Raw genomic sequence first — 16075 nt, forward strand, 5'->3', positions numbered from 1 at the left:
TCAACGAGGAACAGAATAAGGGGGATGTAGATGAAAGGGAATCATATTTTAGGCCTGGTGTCAAGCTATTATTAATAGACCAGCATTCAAAGGAATAAATATCCAGACAGCGAAAATTATAATGGCCACAGTTCTACACAAAGACTCTAAAAGCTTCACTACTGCTTTGAGTTTAGGATCAGCCAGTATGTAGCTCGACACTGTATCTGGGACAATAGATGTCAATGTCTGCCATATATCATCATATATCACATTCATTAGCAGCATGCAATGCGCTGAATGGACAGCAGACCCAAATTTACCAGCCATTTGTCATTCCTTAAATAAAAGGCACTATTCATTGCAATTATGTCATTCATGCACCTGCCAAAAGTGACATTCTTTTAATTGGCAGATACAGTTGTTGCTCTCTCAACATTGAAATGGAAAGCAACATCTGATGAAGGATTTACTTTAAGACGAACCTAGAGGGAATCGAAGGTCCACCTGCTGTTCAAGCCACATAACATGGGAAATACTGATTGGCCAACCCAAATGTAGCTGGTTCCATCACTGTAGGAACCCGAAACTCCACAGAAGGATAACTGTTGTTTGTCACAAGCTGAGCACTATTGCCAACGAAAGTGGTACATGCACATTGTAGCAAATTAGGGCCACGATTTTCTGGCCTCGTCATGCCTCATGCAGATTGTACCAATCCTGGAAAATTGAATGCAGGCCAAAAGATAGTTTTGTACCCTGCGCCACAGATTGCAATTGCCCTAGTCCCTTTCTGCTGGCACAAACCAGATCTCGCCCAGAAAGGACACAAGGATGATTAGCATATTTAAATATGCTTAGCCCATTTGGCAATGGATTCTGCCAGCTCCCGGGATCTTCCAACCTTGGGCGTGGCAGGAACACAGTGAGAATCACTACTGGTCTTCACTAGCACCATTGTGCAAGGGGTATTGCCAAGGAAATGGAGCCTGAGTGGGCAGGGCATGACAGGCAAACACGAAACTGGGGGGCATGAAGGAGGCCTATGATGGGTGAGTTATGAAAGAGGGGGGGAGCAGAGACCATGGGGTTGTTACAAAGTCTTTGAACCTCTCCCGAATGGATCACCCCAGTCTGTCAAAATTTCCCATTATTACTACGCCATCTACTGTGATCCTCAATGTATTTTCATCGTTAGCAGAAGCATTTCTGAAACGCACTTCAACTAACTCTTGTGCGAAGAGATATTGCCTGTGATATCGCTGATGCTCTATCTTGCAGAATAATAGCCTGTAGATTACAGAAATCCAAGCTTCATAACTGGGTGACAACATCCACAAATCTATCCAGGCCAGCTTGTCTCATCTTGTGCAACAAAGCAAGTGATTTCACTCACCAGCTCATACCCATGAAGAATCCTCCAATTTATCAGCCTTCAAGTCATCACACAGGAGTTATAAAATAGGTCAGCTGTAGCAGACCTACGTTGTACCTCCCCACAGTAAGTCTGTCTTTCTTTACCTATTTCCTCAGTCCCTCGTTTATCCATCACTAGTGAGTCATTTGTATCGCTTCATCAAATTACCTGCTCAAATCTTCATAAATTAATATTTCTTACTGTAATATGCTATGATTCAGCAGCATCAGTTTTCTCCTGCTGCCCTGGCAGCTTTTCTATTTAAAACCAAAAAATAGGAAGATGAACATTTATTTGCCTATTGCTGTTACACCATTAGATTATTTACTTTGGTGCCTTTTTTTTAAAAAAATGCCACTATGAAAGGCTTTGGAGCATTTCTTTAAATCAGCATAGAAGAATGCCATTCGGTCCATTTTAACTAGGCTTTTCTTTGAAAAAGTAATCCACATCTTTTTTGCTTTTTGTCCAAAGTTCTGTGAGTTCCTCATCATCAAAAGCCTATACAATTCCCTTTTAAAATTATTTATAGAATCTGCTTTCACCACCTCCTCAGGTAAAACATTCCCAATCCCAACATGTCTCAACAAAAAACAAACTCTCTCCTAATATTGTCTCTCGATGTTTTGTCAATCTATGCCCTTCAATTATCGACCCACTCTCCAAGGGGAATATGTTTTCTCTATCTAGTCTAGCAAAATCCATCATCATCTTGAAAACCTCCGTTAGGCCACATCTTATGGTAGGATAAGTAGGAATAATCTACTTTTTCCAACCTTTTCAAATTTCTTCTTTAAGGCCTGCAACACTCAAGCATGATCTCTTTACCAAGTTAAAGGTACATTGCAAACAGAAGTTGTTGCTTTAATGCTCACTCAGTGGACTAATACAAACCAAAGGTTTTAAATTCTTTTAAAAATCAAGTCACATTTTTGAACTTTTGTTCGGAATGCAAGTGTTCGTCACTTTAGAGGACAGTTTGTTAGCATTAAAATATGTATCTGGAAAAGAAAAGAACACATGAACAAATATCAATGTTTTAAATTAAGAGATTAAAGTAATGGTGGCAAACAAGAGGAGCTTGTCTTTTTCAGAAGAATCCAGTAACGTTATGGCACTGAAGGAAATTGATTTTATTCAAACTCCAATTTTCAACAAAGTCAATGGTTTGAAGCAGCAGCAGCACACATTCATGTTGCAATGGGTTTTTGCAGTAGTTTTCTGTTGTTCAGCACTGTTTAATGAACATTCAGGCAACAAAAGGAGGCAATCAGATCTGAGTCATTAGAAGACACAGTTTTTAATCCATGCAATTACCAGGTGGGTCTTTAGCTTGTTCACTTTGCTGAACAATTTCTAAGCTAAAGGTAGAACAGCCACAGTGTGCTATCTATCTGAAACTTTATTAAAGTCAAAATTTCTGCAGACAACAATTGGCACATTACAAAGAAAGTTTGTTTTACTTGACAAAATGAATTGAATAGCCATGTCTGTCACTTTGAACCATGTATGCACTAAACTTCAGTGCAAATTGGTCTGAAACATTTCAACACAAATCAGGATGTCGCAGAGTAGGCTACCACTATTTATCCAATTTAATTATTTCAGATCTGATTGAGAACTGTAAAACTGTGCAAGAACCTCCAAGTTAGTTAACAGAAACTGCTCGTCTGTGGCAGTTAACTGTCTATCAGCCTGAAAGCAATAGCCTGAATAGGTGTTAATTATGGAAATAGACAGCTGAGTTAGCACTTGTGACTTGAAAATGAATCACAATCTCTATATGAGAAAACAGTATTTGTTTCTGCCTGAGGTAGTTATTAAACAGTGCTTTATGAACAGTTGGGAATTTGATACAAGTGGTAATTGGGGGAAAAAGTTGCTGTTTTTTAATCATATCTTTAGAAGCTCCTGACTTTTTCTTTTGTCCCTTAAGCTAGAAAACAGTAACTTGCTATTATTTTACTAAATTAATATCTTAAATTTGATAAAGCAAGTAAGTAGTCAAACTAAAATAATCAAAACAATTGTTAGGTAAAGAAGATGAGATAGATATGAAGAGCAGTGGATAACTGCTGTACATAAGAACATAAGAACTTAAGAAATAGGAGCAGGAGTAGGCCATCTAGCCCTTCGAGCCTGCCCCGCCATTCAATAAGATCATGGCTGATCTGTCGTGGCTCAGTTCCACATTCCCGCCCTCTCCCCATAACCCTTAATCCCCTTGCTTATCAAAAATCCATCAACCCGCGTCTTAAAAATATTTAGCAAGGCAGCCTCCACCACTTCAACGGGCAGAGAATTCCAGAGATTCACCACCCTTTGAGTGAAGAAGTTCCTCCTCAACTCTGTTCTAAACCGCCCCCCCTTTATCTTGAGGCTGTGCCCCCTAGTCCTACTGTCCTTTCTGAGTGGGAAGAGTCTCTCCACCTCTATCCTATCCATCCCATTCATCATCTTATGCGTCTCAATGAGATCTCCCCTCATTCTTCTAAACTCTAACGAGTACAAGCCTAGTTTATTCAGCCTCTCCTCATAGCTCAACCCCCTCAACTCCGGTATCAGCCTAGTAAACCTCCTCTGCACTCCCTCCAAGGCCAAAATATCTTTGCGTAAGTGCGGCGACCAAAACTGCACACAGTACTCCAGCTGCGGCCTCACCAATGCCCTATACAGCTGCAGCAAGACCTCCCTACTTTTATATTCAATCCCCCTCGCTATGAAGGCCAGCATCCCATTAGCCTTCCTGACCACCTGCTGCACCTGCAGGCTGGGTTTTTGCGACTCATGCACAAGGACCCCGAGGTCCCTCTGCACCGTCGCATGCAGGAAGTAGAAGAAAAGCAGCTAAGGAAGCCTACACAGACATAGGAAGAACGTGCAAACTTTACATACACAGTGACCCAAGGCCAGAATCAAACCCGGATCCCTGGCACTGAGAGGCAGCAGTGCTAACCACTGTGCTACCGTGCCACCTGCCAGCAGTAAGTGCACAAATGTGGCTCTCAGCAGGCCCCCAATTTCCAATGCCAGGTCACTTGATCACGCACTGACACCACAACCAAACCCACCACTGTTGTGCTTCCTGCAAGGTGAGCACCACACCCCCCACTCTCCCCACTCCTCCACCCACTAATCCCAGTGAGATAAGCTTTTGAAGTGGGCTTGAGTTGCTCACATAAGAGCCCCAATTAATGGGGGAGTACTTTCAGATATAAGTGGACAGAATTTATCAGAAACCTAAATGAACCAGCCAAGTTCTCTATACATTCAGAACATTGGTCACAGAAGATGACTACATATCACAGATACAACCGACAGCTTCATTCATACCAATTCAGTTCAATTTCCCAATATCTGCAAATGACAACTTATAAACGGATTCTAGAACTATGCAGACTGAGCTATGAGGGTGGGTTGCTTTATAACTACTTTTATAATTATGAAGGGTGGAGAGAATCTAGATCATAATGAATTTGTCAACAGTGTGTTAAATTAGGAATGGGGGTCACATTTCTGAATTAAAGGCAACAAAAGAGAATGACAAATTGAGGCAAGTTTGTTCAAAAAAGAGTGATAGACTACAATTCCAATAACAGAGAGAACAAGCAAGTGTAATTGGCTTCCTACAAGTCAGTAGGATTCAGGGTTAGTAAATTCAGAAGCACATCATGGGAAGTTTGGAAAAGTAGGCTAGGTGGAACAAAGGTCTGCTTCTTCCTGAACTCTAAATATGTTACTTAAGATGCAAGCGTAAATTGGAAAAATATGATGTTAATCTGATAACCAACGTATGTTGTCCAATCAGATTTTGCAAGCAGAAAGACTTGAGAGATTATTTGCATCTCAGAAAGTTACTTGCATACGAATTGCAGCCTGGAGCATATCTTTAATGGACTGTAATTTGTTTTATTGCATTGAATTCAATGCCAGCACATATACACTGAAATCATGCTGTTCATCTCTAGTGTGCCATATTGTTACTTGTTTTTAGGTTAATTCATGACATGCCCTCGATAATTGTGCCAAAATGGGGGTGTGACTCCCACAGAGTTTATCTGAGCAATAAGCTCTTTATAGCTTCATTTGTTTTCCAATAACAAGCCGAGTGATGCCTTGAATAGCTCATGATATATTACAATATTTGTATTGTACCTTTAACATTCTTTGGGGGTTGTACAGTGAGAGGAAATCATAGAGATGAGGAAGAAGTAGGTAATGGAGGGATTTGAAAACAAAAATGAGAATTTTAAAATTGTTTAACCAGGAGCCAACTTTGTCAACAAGCAAAGGGGTGATGGATGGATGGGGCATGGAACAAAGTGAAGATTTGGGCAGCAGAGCCTTGGACCCCAAGTAAACTTGACCTTAAGTTTATGAAGGGATAGAATGTGGGAGGTCGACCAGTCGTGCATTGGAATAGTCAAGACTGGAGGTAACAAAGACATGGATGAGACTTTCAGCAGAAAATTCATGGGGCAGAGGCAGATTAAGGATGGACAAAGACAGAAACAGTTGGACCTGACATGAACTTGTAATGGAAAATTCTTCTCAGGGTCAGATGTGACAGGATACTGTGTCTCAGCCTCAGACAGTTGCCAGAGAGTAGGAAAGAGCTTGCGACTAGGGAATGGAGTTTGTGGGTGGGTTTTGAGACAATGGCTGGAATTTTACCACCCTGCCCACCACAGAAATTGGAGTGGGTGAGGGAAGTCTGTTGACTTCAGGCAGGATTTTACAGCTTCAGGACAGGAAGGCTGTAAAATCCTGCCAAATAGCTTTGGTTGTCCCAATAATTATTTGAAGAAATTTCTGCTCATCCAGTACTGGATGTCAAACAGGACTGGAAATTGCAGTTGAGGGATCGAGACAGGAGCCGAGTGTTCTCAGCTTTAAGGTGAAAAATAAATGCTGTGTTATCAGCTGATGTTGCCAGTAGGATGTATATAATTGAGAAATATAAGAAGCCTAAGGAAAGGTGTTTTGTTGGGGACACCAGAGGAAAAGTGATGAGGAGAACCACTGCAGTTGATTCTTTGGTTACAACTAGATAGATAAGAATCAAACCAGGCAAGTGCAGTCTCAACAAATTGGATGTCGGTGCAGAGGCAGCGATGGAGAGTTAAATGGTTGACTGTCAAAGACGACAGACAGGTCAAAAAAGATGAGAGGGATAGTTTGTCACACCCACACAGGACGTCATTTGTGATTCTGATAAGATTTGTTTCAGTACTTGCAGGGGGCACAAAGGGAAATATAGAAAGCCTAAAGAAAGATCTGAGTTAAGAGCAAGGGTGGGGGGACCTCAGAAAATCTTGGCCAGATATACTGGGAAGAAGGCAGCAGAGACAACTGAACAAATAGTTTTAACCTTAATGACAAAATAATCCAGGGGTTCACATCTCTTTAAACTGTGATCAGTGCTCCTACCACTCACATTGTCAGCCACTTCAGGTCTTGAACAGCAGGTTAGGTGTAAGGATTCGCATTTTAATCAGTAATCTCTAAACTGTCTGTGCTTTATATGCTCTGTCTGAGGCCAGAACTCTCCATTCACCTGACGAAGAGGCTGTCCCCTCGAAAGCTAGTGAGAATATTATCAAATAAATAGGTTGGACTAAAACCTGGTGTTGTCAGACTTTTTACTTGTGTGGAAGAGACAGGGAGAGGAGTTTATAAAGATGGTTTGTTATAGAGAACAAAACTTCAGAGTTATCTCTGCATTTCTAGGAAGACTCTGGAAAAGAGAATTGCTTTAGCAGATGGGAGCAGGACCTGATTGTACTTTCTGAGGCTCAGTTACCTCTGGCAGTCAATGTTAAATCAGTTATCTTACATATTAATATCAGTCAGCATTTCTTGGAGTTAAGAAATGAATGCTGTGCTGGAGCATTGGTCTGGGTGACAGTGGGTAATGGTTTTAATGGGATCTAAAGTAACAAAGTTGAGGGTGCAGCTGAATGGACCAGCAGCTGCAGAAATGCCTTGGTTGAACGCAATGCTGGAAAACTTAAAATTTTAAAAGTTTGGTTTTTTTGTTTCCCAGCGGTGAACACAGAATAAAGTAGCATTCAGAGGGAAAAGGGTAGATAGCATCAACAGGAAGTAATTAGAGATATAAAGATAGTTAGGAAACAAAGTCATGAGGAGATTACAAAGCATTTGTAAAGGAATATAGTTAGGTTAAATAAATGGACAACATTTGACAGATAGAGCATAATGTAGGAATTTTGCAAGAAGAATAAAGAAGGCAGAATATTAGTTAAATGGGGAAAAAAAAGTGCAAAATGCTGCAGTAATGGGGATCTGGATGTGGTACCTTTATGAATCACATAATGTAAACATGCAGGTATCACAAGTAATTAGGAAGGCAAATGGTACATTGGCCTTTGCTGCACGTAAAGTCTTACTCAGTAAGACTTGCCACAACTATATAGGGCAATGCTGGAACTCCACCTGGAATACCGTGTATAGTTTTGATCGCCATACTTAAGAGATATATTTGCATTGGAAGCAGTTCAGAGAAGATTCGCCAGGCTCTTTCTGGGATGGAAGTATGTCTGAAGTGGGAAAGTTGAGCAAGTTGGGCCTAAGTATTCTAAACACTGGCAATCAGAAGAATAAGTGATCTTATTGACATGTATAATATTCTAAAGGGGCTTGACAGAGTAGACGCTGAGATACAGGAATTCTCAAGCAGCTACATGTTTGTGGCACATGAGACATCTCAATAGGCAGGAGCTGGAAAAATTTACCAAAATGAAAGCCTTTTCAAGCGAATGAACACACAGCAATAAGCAGTTCACAAAATATGCAAATAGTCTGAATGCACAGATAAATAAATAATACTACGCACTTGAATTCTAAAAATGTAAATACACAGCACAGTTTGATATCTCTCTATGCAGCACAAGGCACGATTAAAGCTGAAATTTGAACAAACATGAATTACTTATCAAGGATTTCTCTTGGACAATATCTAGGCGCATCTTCAGATAAAAACAGATTCACCTTTATTGTAATAGTAGTCACCAACTATTGAACACCGACTAAGCACGCATGCTGATGGAGTGACTTGTGGTTGTTTTTACATAAAATCAATGAATTGAGGTTAACTTTTATCTGCCTGGCCTGTTGCCAAAATAATGTACACGTCTCAAGGCATCTTCTGTAAGGTTTTTTTTCTGCAACCACCATGAACTCAAAAATTGTCTCTGAATCCTTTTACAGGATTTTTCAATAGTGAAGACAGATCTGAGAGAATTACAGGGATGAGAAAAGGTAGAAGAATTGGGCTTTGAAAGCATTATTGGGAGAGAATAGGTGCCATAAGACATGGCAACAGGAAGGTGGCATCCTAAGGATGGTAATGAGATATGGAATACTGACGGATCTCTGTGCTGTGTTTGGGGAGCCAAGGGTGTCTGGTAGTGCGTAGAGGTGCCTGGTGGACATATAGAATGAGGCAGTATGGCGGTGCTCAGTGTGGTTTGGAGATCTGGCTGCCTTGAGTTGGAAGTAGTATCACAAGAATTGAGAACAACAAAAAGGATCCAGAGGCATTGGGGAACTTGACCAAACAAAAGGAAATTTCTGAGACACAATGAGATCCTAAGGCAATACAGCACTTGGGGAGGTACCAAGGCCTGCCAGTGTGGAGTTGGAAAAGCATGAGGGACAAGGGAGTATTGATTAGGTGGGTATCAGTGGAGGGCATAGATTTTTGGAATGAGAATATATGAGAAGTTTGGAAGTCATGATGTGGTAACAGAGGAATGGTCATCCCAAGACATGAGGGCGCAGAGAGGAAATCATGGGATCAAGAAAAACTGGGAATAACCACAAAAAACATGGCAGTACTCAGGAGAGACCACCTATGGCTTGGAAACACTGGGAAATGGGATCCCAGGATCCAGGAGAATGTTTGTGGGATACAAAGATCAAGTAGCATTAGTGGGAAGAAAGGTCAGTATCTGATAACATTTGGGGTGCCTGCGTTATTGAAGGAAATACTAGTTTCCTTAAATTTTAAATCAAGGAGGCAGAGTCTTAACAGCACTGAGGGGCAGGAGTGCCCAGGAAAATGTAAACCAATCTACTAAATCCTACCAACTGGGGATATGCAAACTAAGATGTCAATATGAAAACACACTGCTGGCATCAAATGATGAGCATTTAAATTTAATAGATTTACCTATTTTTATGGACTTCATGATTGCAGTAAGCCCAATGGAAATTTTTAATAAATTTCAAAATGTTTCATAATGATTTCAAAACTAAGTTCTACAATGGCTTTCCATTGGCAGCCACGTTATGTTTATACCCAGGGGCCACCATAATTTTCCACCTCCAAAAACATTAGGTTACAATAGCTGCAATGACTTTCTGCTGGCAGCTATGTTACACTAATGATTCCCCATTGTCAGGTAAGGTCCATGACACAAGGTACTGCAATGACTTCCCATTACAGTATATTTCAGTACTCTGGAAAGTGTAACATAGCAAAATTTGCTAACATCATGAAAATAGGTAGGAAAGCAGGCTGTGATGAGGAGATAAAAATCTACAAATGGATATTGACAGGCTAGGGGAGTGGGCCAGAATCTGGCAGATGGAGTTTAATGTGGATAAATGCAAGGTTATCCATTTTGGCTGGAAAAATAAAAAAGGAAAATTACTATTTAAATGGGAAACAGATTCAAAAGGTGTCTGTACAGAGGGATCTGGGTGTTCTTGTGCATGAGTCTCAGAAAGTGGGTATGCAGGTACATAAGGAAGGCAAATGGAATCTTGGCATTTATTGCAAAGGGTCTAGAGTATAAAAGTAGAGAAATGTTGTTACAATTGTATAAGGAATTGGTGAGAGCACACTTGGACTACTGTGTTTAATTTTGGTCACCTTCTTTGAGAAAGAATGTGATGTCACTGGAGGTGGTTCTGAAGAGGTTCACTCAACTGATTCCAGGTTTGAAGACATTGTCGTATGAGGAACGGTTGAGTAGCTTGGGCTCGTACTCGTGGAGTACAGAAGAATAACGGAGGATTTGATTGAGGTATATAAAATACTCAACAGGATTGTTGAAGTAAATATTAACCAGATGTTCCCCCTTTTAGAACAGTATAAGACAAGAAATCATAGTTGTAGAGTAAGACGGGAGAGGTTCAAGACAGAGGTAAAGAGAAGCTACTTCTCACAGACGGATGTGAATCAATGGGACTCACTGCCCCTGGGTGCTGTGAATACAGAATCAATCAATGGATTCAAGAAAGAGATAGGTAAATATTTGATCAAAAGCAGGATTAGAGGGCTATGGAGGAAAGGCAGGGAAGTGAAATTAGGATGAGATGGAGATCAGCCATGTTCATATAGAATGCTGGAGTGGGCTCAAAAGGCTGAATCACCCTAATTCCTGTGTATCAAATTTTCACTCCCAATGGGAGAATTCCTGCTCTGAAAACCTGGCTCAGGAGAAAGTGATCTCAATCTTCTGATTGTTTTTGTGGGTAAGTGGGGGGCACATAGTGGTACTAACTGGAATCAGCACAGGCGCCTCCAGACTTCCCTTTATTAAAAAAAAGCTCATTGATAACATTTAAGTCTGTTCATGTACTGAATTCTTCATAAACCAGCATTTTCTTGAAGTATTTATTCCCTTATGAAACTGTTCATTTCCTTCAAGTGTTTAATCATCAAAGACAGCTTATCTTTTTAAAACTTATTAGAGCTTTCAATCAAACTGAATTTATAGAAGCCCCCACTGTAATAATGATAGGTTTGGAAACAGTTGAGAAGCGCTAATCCTTCTGTCAGCAAGGAGTGAAATAGCAAGCACTGATTTTCTTCAGCTGAAGCTAGATGATTTTAGTTTCAGAATTTATCTCAACAAATTGATAGTTCCACAAGGTTTATCCACTTTTCAATGCACAATCATGTTTACTTTTAACAATCCCTGACCTCTCTAAAATTGTATTTTATCTCTCCAAATAACTGCAGCAGCTTTAGAACATTTCCTCAGACGTCTCAAAGTTGTGATTTGGAAATCCCAATAACGAAAATTTAATCTTTTCAAAGGCAGCTGCGCTTTTACGTGAACCACAGATATGCAAAGGACAAACCGTCCCTAGTGAAAATGGTGTGTGCTGGGTTTGTAGGAGAAATTTCAAGAATTGAGGCTCAAGCATCATTTATGCTAACCTGTGGAGCCCTTCCTTCTCCCTGAAAATTCAGGCATGCATGTTGGAATGACCAACCATTGCTAGAAAGGATATGATACGGAGAGGTACAATACTGATTTCTCTCTTCACACCTGAAGCAATCAACTCAGCTGGAGCAAAAGTATTATGAGCCTGCCAGGATTATAATAATTAATCAATCTGATCCCGAAAGCTGCACTAGATTCAGAAGAGAGCTGGATGAGCGGATGCCAAGCTAGGACCGCCATCAAATGGAACCTTTGTTAGGATCAGATGATCCAGACAACAGGGTGGGGATTGTATACTGAAATATATATTTAATACAAGACATTGCCTTTAGCATTTCAAAATTTGTACAAATGGGCAAGACAAAAGCCTTCTGAGTCAAATTACATTAATGGCCCTGTGTTTCGTTTTCATTTCTTCATGGATACACATTCATAAAATTAAAGAAAAGCATAATTTAGCCTAAGCTGTCAATTGAACAGAGTACAATTTCTGCTGGAAGTGTAAGTGTCACAGTGGTATCTTATTTTAGTTATAGGATAACATTCTGTGAACTATTCTGGCTACATCTTATCTGGCATCGTCGCGAGGTTCACTCTGTGGTGTGACCTAATATGATACAATACTAATAATGTTAATAGATAAAGCAAATTATCCTCGCTGCCAAAAAAAAGGCTGTATAACATTAATAAGTATGACTTACGGGAAGTAATTTGGATCAATACCTGCTGAGTAATTTTGATCTGGAAGGGAACATTCAGGATGTTATGGCCGTCATTAATCTGCAGTAGCACTTGATCATACAGGTTGTTGGTTCCATCATGAACGTAATGCAACTGTCCCCCTTTAAGATCTTTCAGTCGGAACTGCTGTACATTTACACCTGCTGGGTGCAAAATGAGGTGGCCATGTTTTGGAGGGTCCAAAACTGATAATACCACATCTGACGGGTTGTCATCGTCTTGAATGTCCAATATCAGATTGGAAATGGCACCTAATTCACCTCTACCGAGCAATAGAATTTTATTAGTCAGCACAATGGGACCCTGGAAGGAAACAGACAGCAATTAAAAATCACTTATCTCTCAGTTTGATGACTTCTTTTAAAAGCAATTATCGGTCAGATCCATAAAACAAATTAAAGTTGTCAATGAAATGCTTTTATTAGTACCTGGCTGAATAATTGCTGGATAATGAAAACATTTTACAAACAACTTGAAACATTTCACTGAATTATTCCTTTAAATGAACACAGACAAAATATTGTATTATTTTAAAACAAAGAATCTAATCAATCTTAATAAACCTGCTCATCAAGCTACAAGAGTTATAGTCCTGGAGGTTTAAAATGCTGTACATATCATTTATTAAATGTTTAATTTCAGTTAACATAATGGGTGCTAAATTCAATAGCTCCATGAAAACGGATGCAGGGAACTCTTTGGAGGATTAAATTAATTTGCAGAGATTGTTTCTGATGCAGGCAGCACGCCAGCCTTGTTTTGCCTGTTACTTAACATGATACTAGTGTCTGGCCATCGCTAATCATACTGTTAAATCGCTTTGGGTTTCAGGCCTGGTCGCTGACCTCCTGAGTATCGGCTAACTATTTTTTTCCTCCGTCTGTTTTGGATGGTGCCTTCAACATACGGGCCAAACACGGGATCAGAACATTCTGGGACTTGTATGTGGACGGCGTGTATGCATCATTCCAGCAGGTGGTGGATAAGTTTGCTTTACCCGCAACGCACTTTTTCAGATATTTGCAAATTTGAGACTGGGTGTTGGGCCGGCCCCCAATTTTTGACACTTCCACTTCATGCCTCCATTGACATCTTCTTAGTGCCTTTTATTACTATGTGTGGTATCATTTCTGTCCTTTATTCTCAAATTCTATCCCATCAAACCCCTCTATCAGTGGTTAAGCCTTTACGGGAACGAGATCTGGGGGAGGATTTCTCGGAGGAAGATTGGGACATGGCGCTGCATCAAGTACACTTTTCCTCAATAGGTGCCAAGCTGGGTGTGATATAATGTAAACTCTCTCACAGAGCATATCCAACTACAATTAGACTCTCTGAAATGTATCCAGGCACAAGCCCCATTTGTGAATGATGCCGGCAAGCTCCCACCACTCTCTTGCATACATTCTGGGCTTGCCCATCATTGTATATCTACTGGATATCGATACATAAGATGATTGCAGCAATGCTAGTTCGGGACATAAGTGCATCCCCCCAGGCTGTTCCATTGGGGTCGTGCCTTTAAGTCCGCCACTGCCAAAGTTCCAAGCGGATTTTGCAGCTTTCACTATACTCCTGGCAAGACGACTAATTCTGTTTAGGTGAACATTAGGTGCACCCCGATGCACTCACAATGGGTGAAGGAGGCGGTAGATACCATTAAGCTGGAGAAGATGAGGTGCACGCGACATGGGTCCACTGCTTGGTTCTATATGACCTGACAACCATTTATAGCGCATGCCGGGTTCCTGCAGTTGGAGCTGGGTGAGTAGATATCCAATAGCCCCAGGACTCCCACAGAACCCCCCCCATCCCGAATGGTGGATGCACTCTGGCCCTTTACCTGAGTACATCCTCCCACCCTGCCAAGGTATAGGGATCAACATGAAAACTTTTTTTTTCCCTCTCTTTCTGCTCTCTCCTTCGCCATCTCTCTTTCTCTTCACCTTTATAGCCTGGGCTATTTGGGCGCTCAGTTGGTTCTCCAGTGGTGTTCTTCTGCCTTTTTGTTTTTATATTATTACCGTCATTACTGGTGCAATTCTATGGGATTGGGTAGTGTAGGTGCCAGGGATACCAGGGGCTTGTCCCCTGGCCACGGGGAGCCCTATGCCCAGTTGCATTGGAATGCACACACAAGCACTGTGTGGGTCTATGTGTTTGTTTGCTATGTGAAATATAAGAAAATTTTCAATAAACTTATCTAAAAAAAATCATACTATTGAATGGCTGCACGCCTGAGCCTGAAATAATGGGAGGCTAGCAGCAGATAATGCCAACCAGCCCCTCTGAAAGGAGAACTACACTGTGATTGAAGCTGCTGCCAGAGCAGATGTGGAACTCATTCAAGATGTAACATAATAATTGGACAACAAAGGAGAGCATAGGCTCCAGGTAATTTCCAGTACTGCACAGTATTTAATGCATTCTAAAGGCCTTGGTCAAGGAGGTCTATAGAAAAATGTGCTCCATCAAAAGGGGACCAGCAGACATTCCAGACAACCTTTCAGAAGACGGTCATGTTATGTTCGGCGTGAAGCCCCAAGAACCTGAATACAGTGCTGCAACACGTACAAGATCTCACATGAGAGATCGCGGTGAGTGGAATGCGCCCTCAAATATCAGCGGGCCAGGAGACTCAAGCGGAAATTGTTTAGTGGGCTTACCGCTGGGTGCTATGAATGTCGCAGGTCTCTGGGCATTGGATACCTGGCACCGTCAGCATCAGACCAGAAATCGGCACGGAGTTATACAAATTATTTCAATGACAATTTGCATTTATACTAGCAGGCCCGGGACTGAAGTCTCTGGGTCTGCTGGCAACCCCCCCAAGGAGTGTTTTCACTCCAGTAGGATTTACACGACTCCCCATTAACAAGCAACTGGCAGGCTCACCCCGCTGGAGTGAAGGGAGGGGCAGCTAGCATTCCTCCCCCCACCCCATTCAGGAATGTTTGACTCCAGTGGGGTTTACAACAGCTTCCCACTAACTGGGAACTGGTGGCCCAACCCTGCTCAAGGACCCCCCCCTCCCAAGGAGGTTGGAGATTGGGGGGGAGGGGGGGGGGCTTCCCTGGGAATTTCCATCTTGGCATTGCAAACCTGAGCCCCTGGCACTGCCCATGGGACAAGATGACAATGCCCAGGGGATACCTTGGCGCTGCCCACCGGGCATCAGACAGTGCCAAGGGGACGGGGCTGGAGGGGCCATGCCTAATGGGGGCGGAAATCGGTGGGAGTGGGGTGTCCCACTGCCACTCTGCACTTGGGATCAGTGACAGAGGGGAATGACAGCAATCAAGACTGGCCATCAGGGATGGGGGGCGGCAGGGGGAGGTTGGTTGGTTGGTTGAGGAGGGTAGGAGTGCGGGTAGGGAATGTCAAGGCCAGTGATCAGGGCTCAGGTGGAGTTGCACAACCAACTATGTGAGGTAATCAGGCTACTGGTAGTGAGGGGCCAGGGCACACACAATGTGGCCTGCTCAGCAGTATGCCGCCGGGCTCTCCAATGGGAATAGGCCTCGCCCACAGATTTTTTGTGAGATTCACACTAGTCCACTCTACACTGAAAAAAACCATGGTGATTTACTCCAGATTTTACGCAAATTCAACACAAAGAATTTTTTGGGAGAATCCCACCTCATAATGCATCAACTAGCCTCACACACCCATCACTTATCAATCAACAGTCTCTATCAAACAAGACTAAAACCTAAGTTTCATTGTTTACCTCATC

At 41.8% G+C, this 16075-nt stretch overlaps 1 protein-coding gene across 2 annotated transcripts in view; it reads right to left on the reverse strand.

The window, feature by feature from the left end:
- Positions 1–16075, reverse strand: part of fras1 (Fraser extracellular matrix complex subunit 1) — a 473019-nt gene that overhangs the window by 153968 nt on the left and 302976 nt on the right. For both annotated transcript variants that reach the window (XM_080191292.1, XM_080191285.1), the window contains exon 29: positions 12322–12642. In XM_080191292.1, coding sequence (XP_080047418.1) covers positions 12322–12642 — 321 coding nt within the window. The remainder of the gene's footprint in view (positions 1–12321; positions 12643–16075) is intronic.

The sequence above is a fragment of the Carcharhinus amblyrhynchos genome, chromosome 1 (genome assembly GCF_965287045.1).
Source record: "Carcharhinus amblyrhynchos chromosome 1, sCarAmb.v2.hapA, whole genome shotgun sequence".
Classification (NCBI taxonomy): Eukaryota; Metazoa; Chordata; class Chondrichthyes; order Carcharhiniformes; family Carcharhinidae; genus Carcharhinus; species Carcharhinus amblyrhynchos.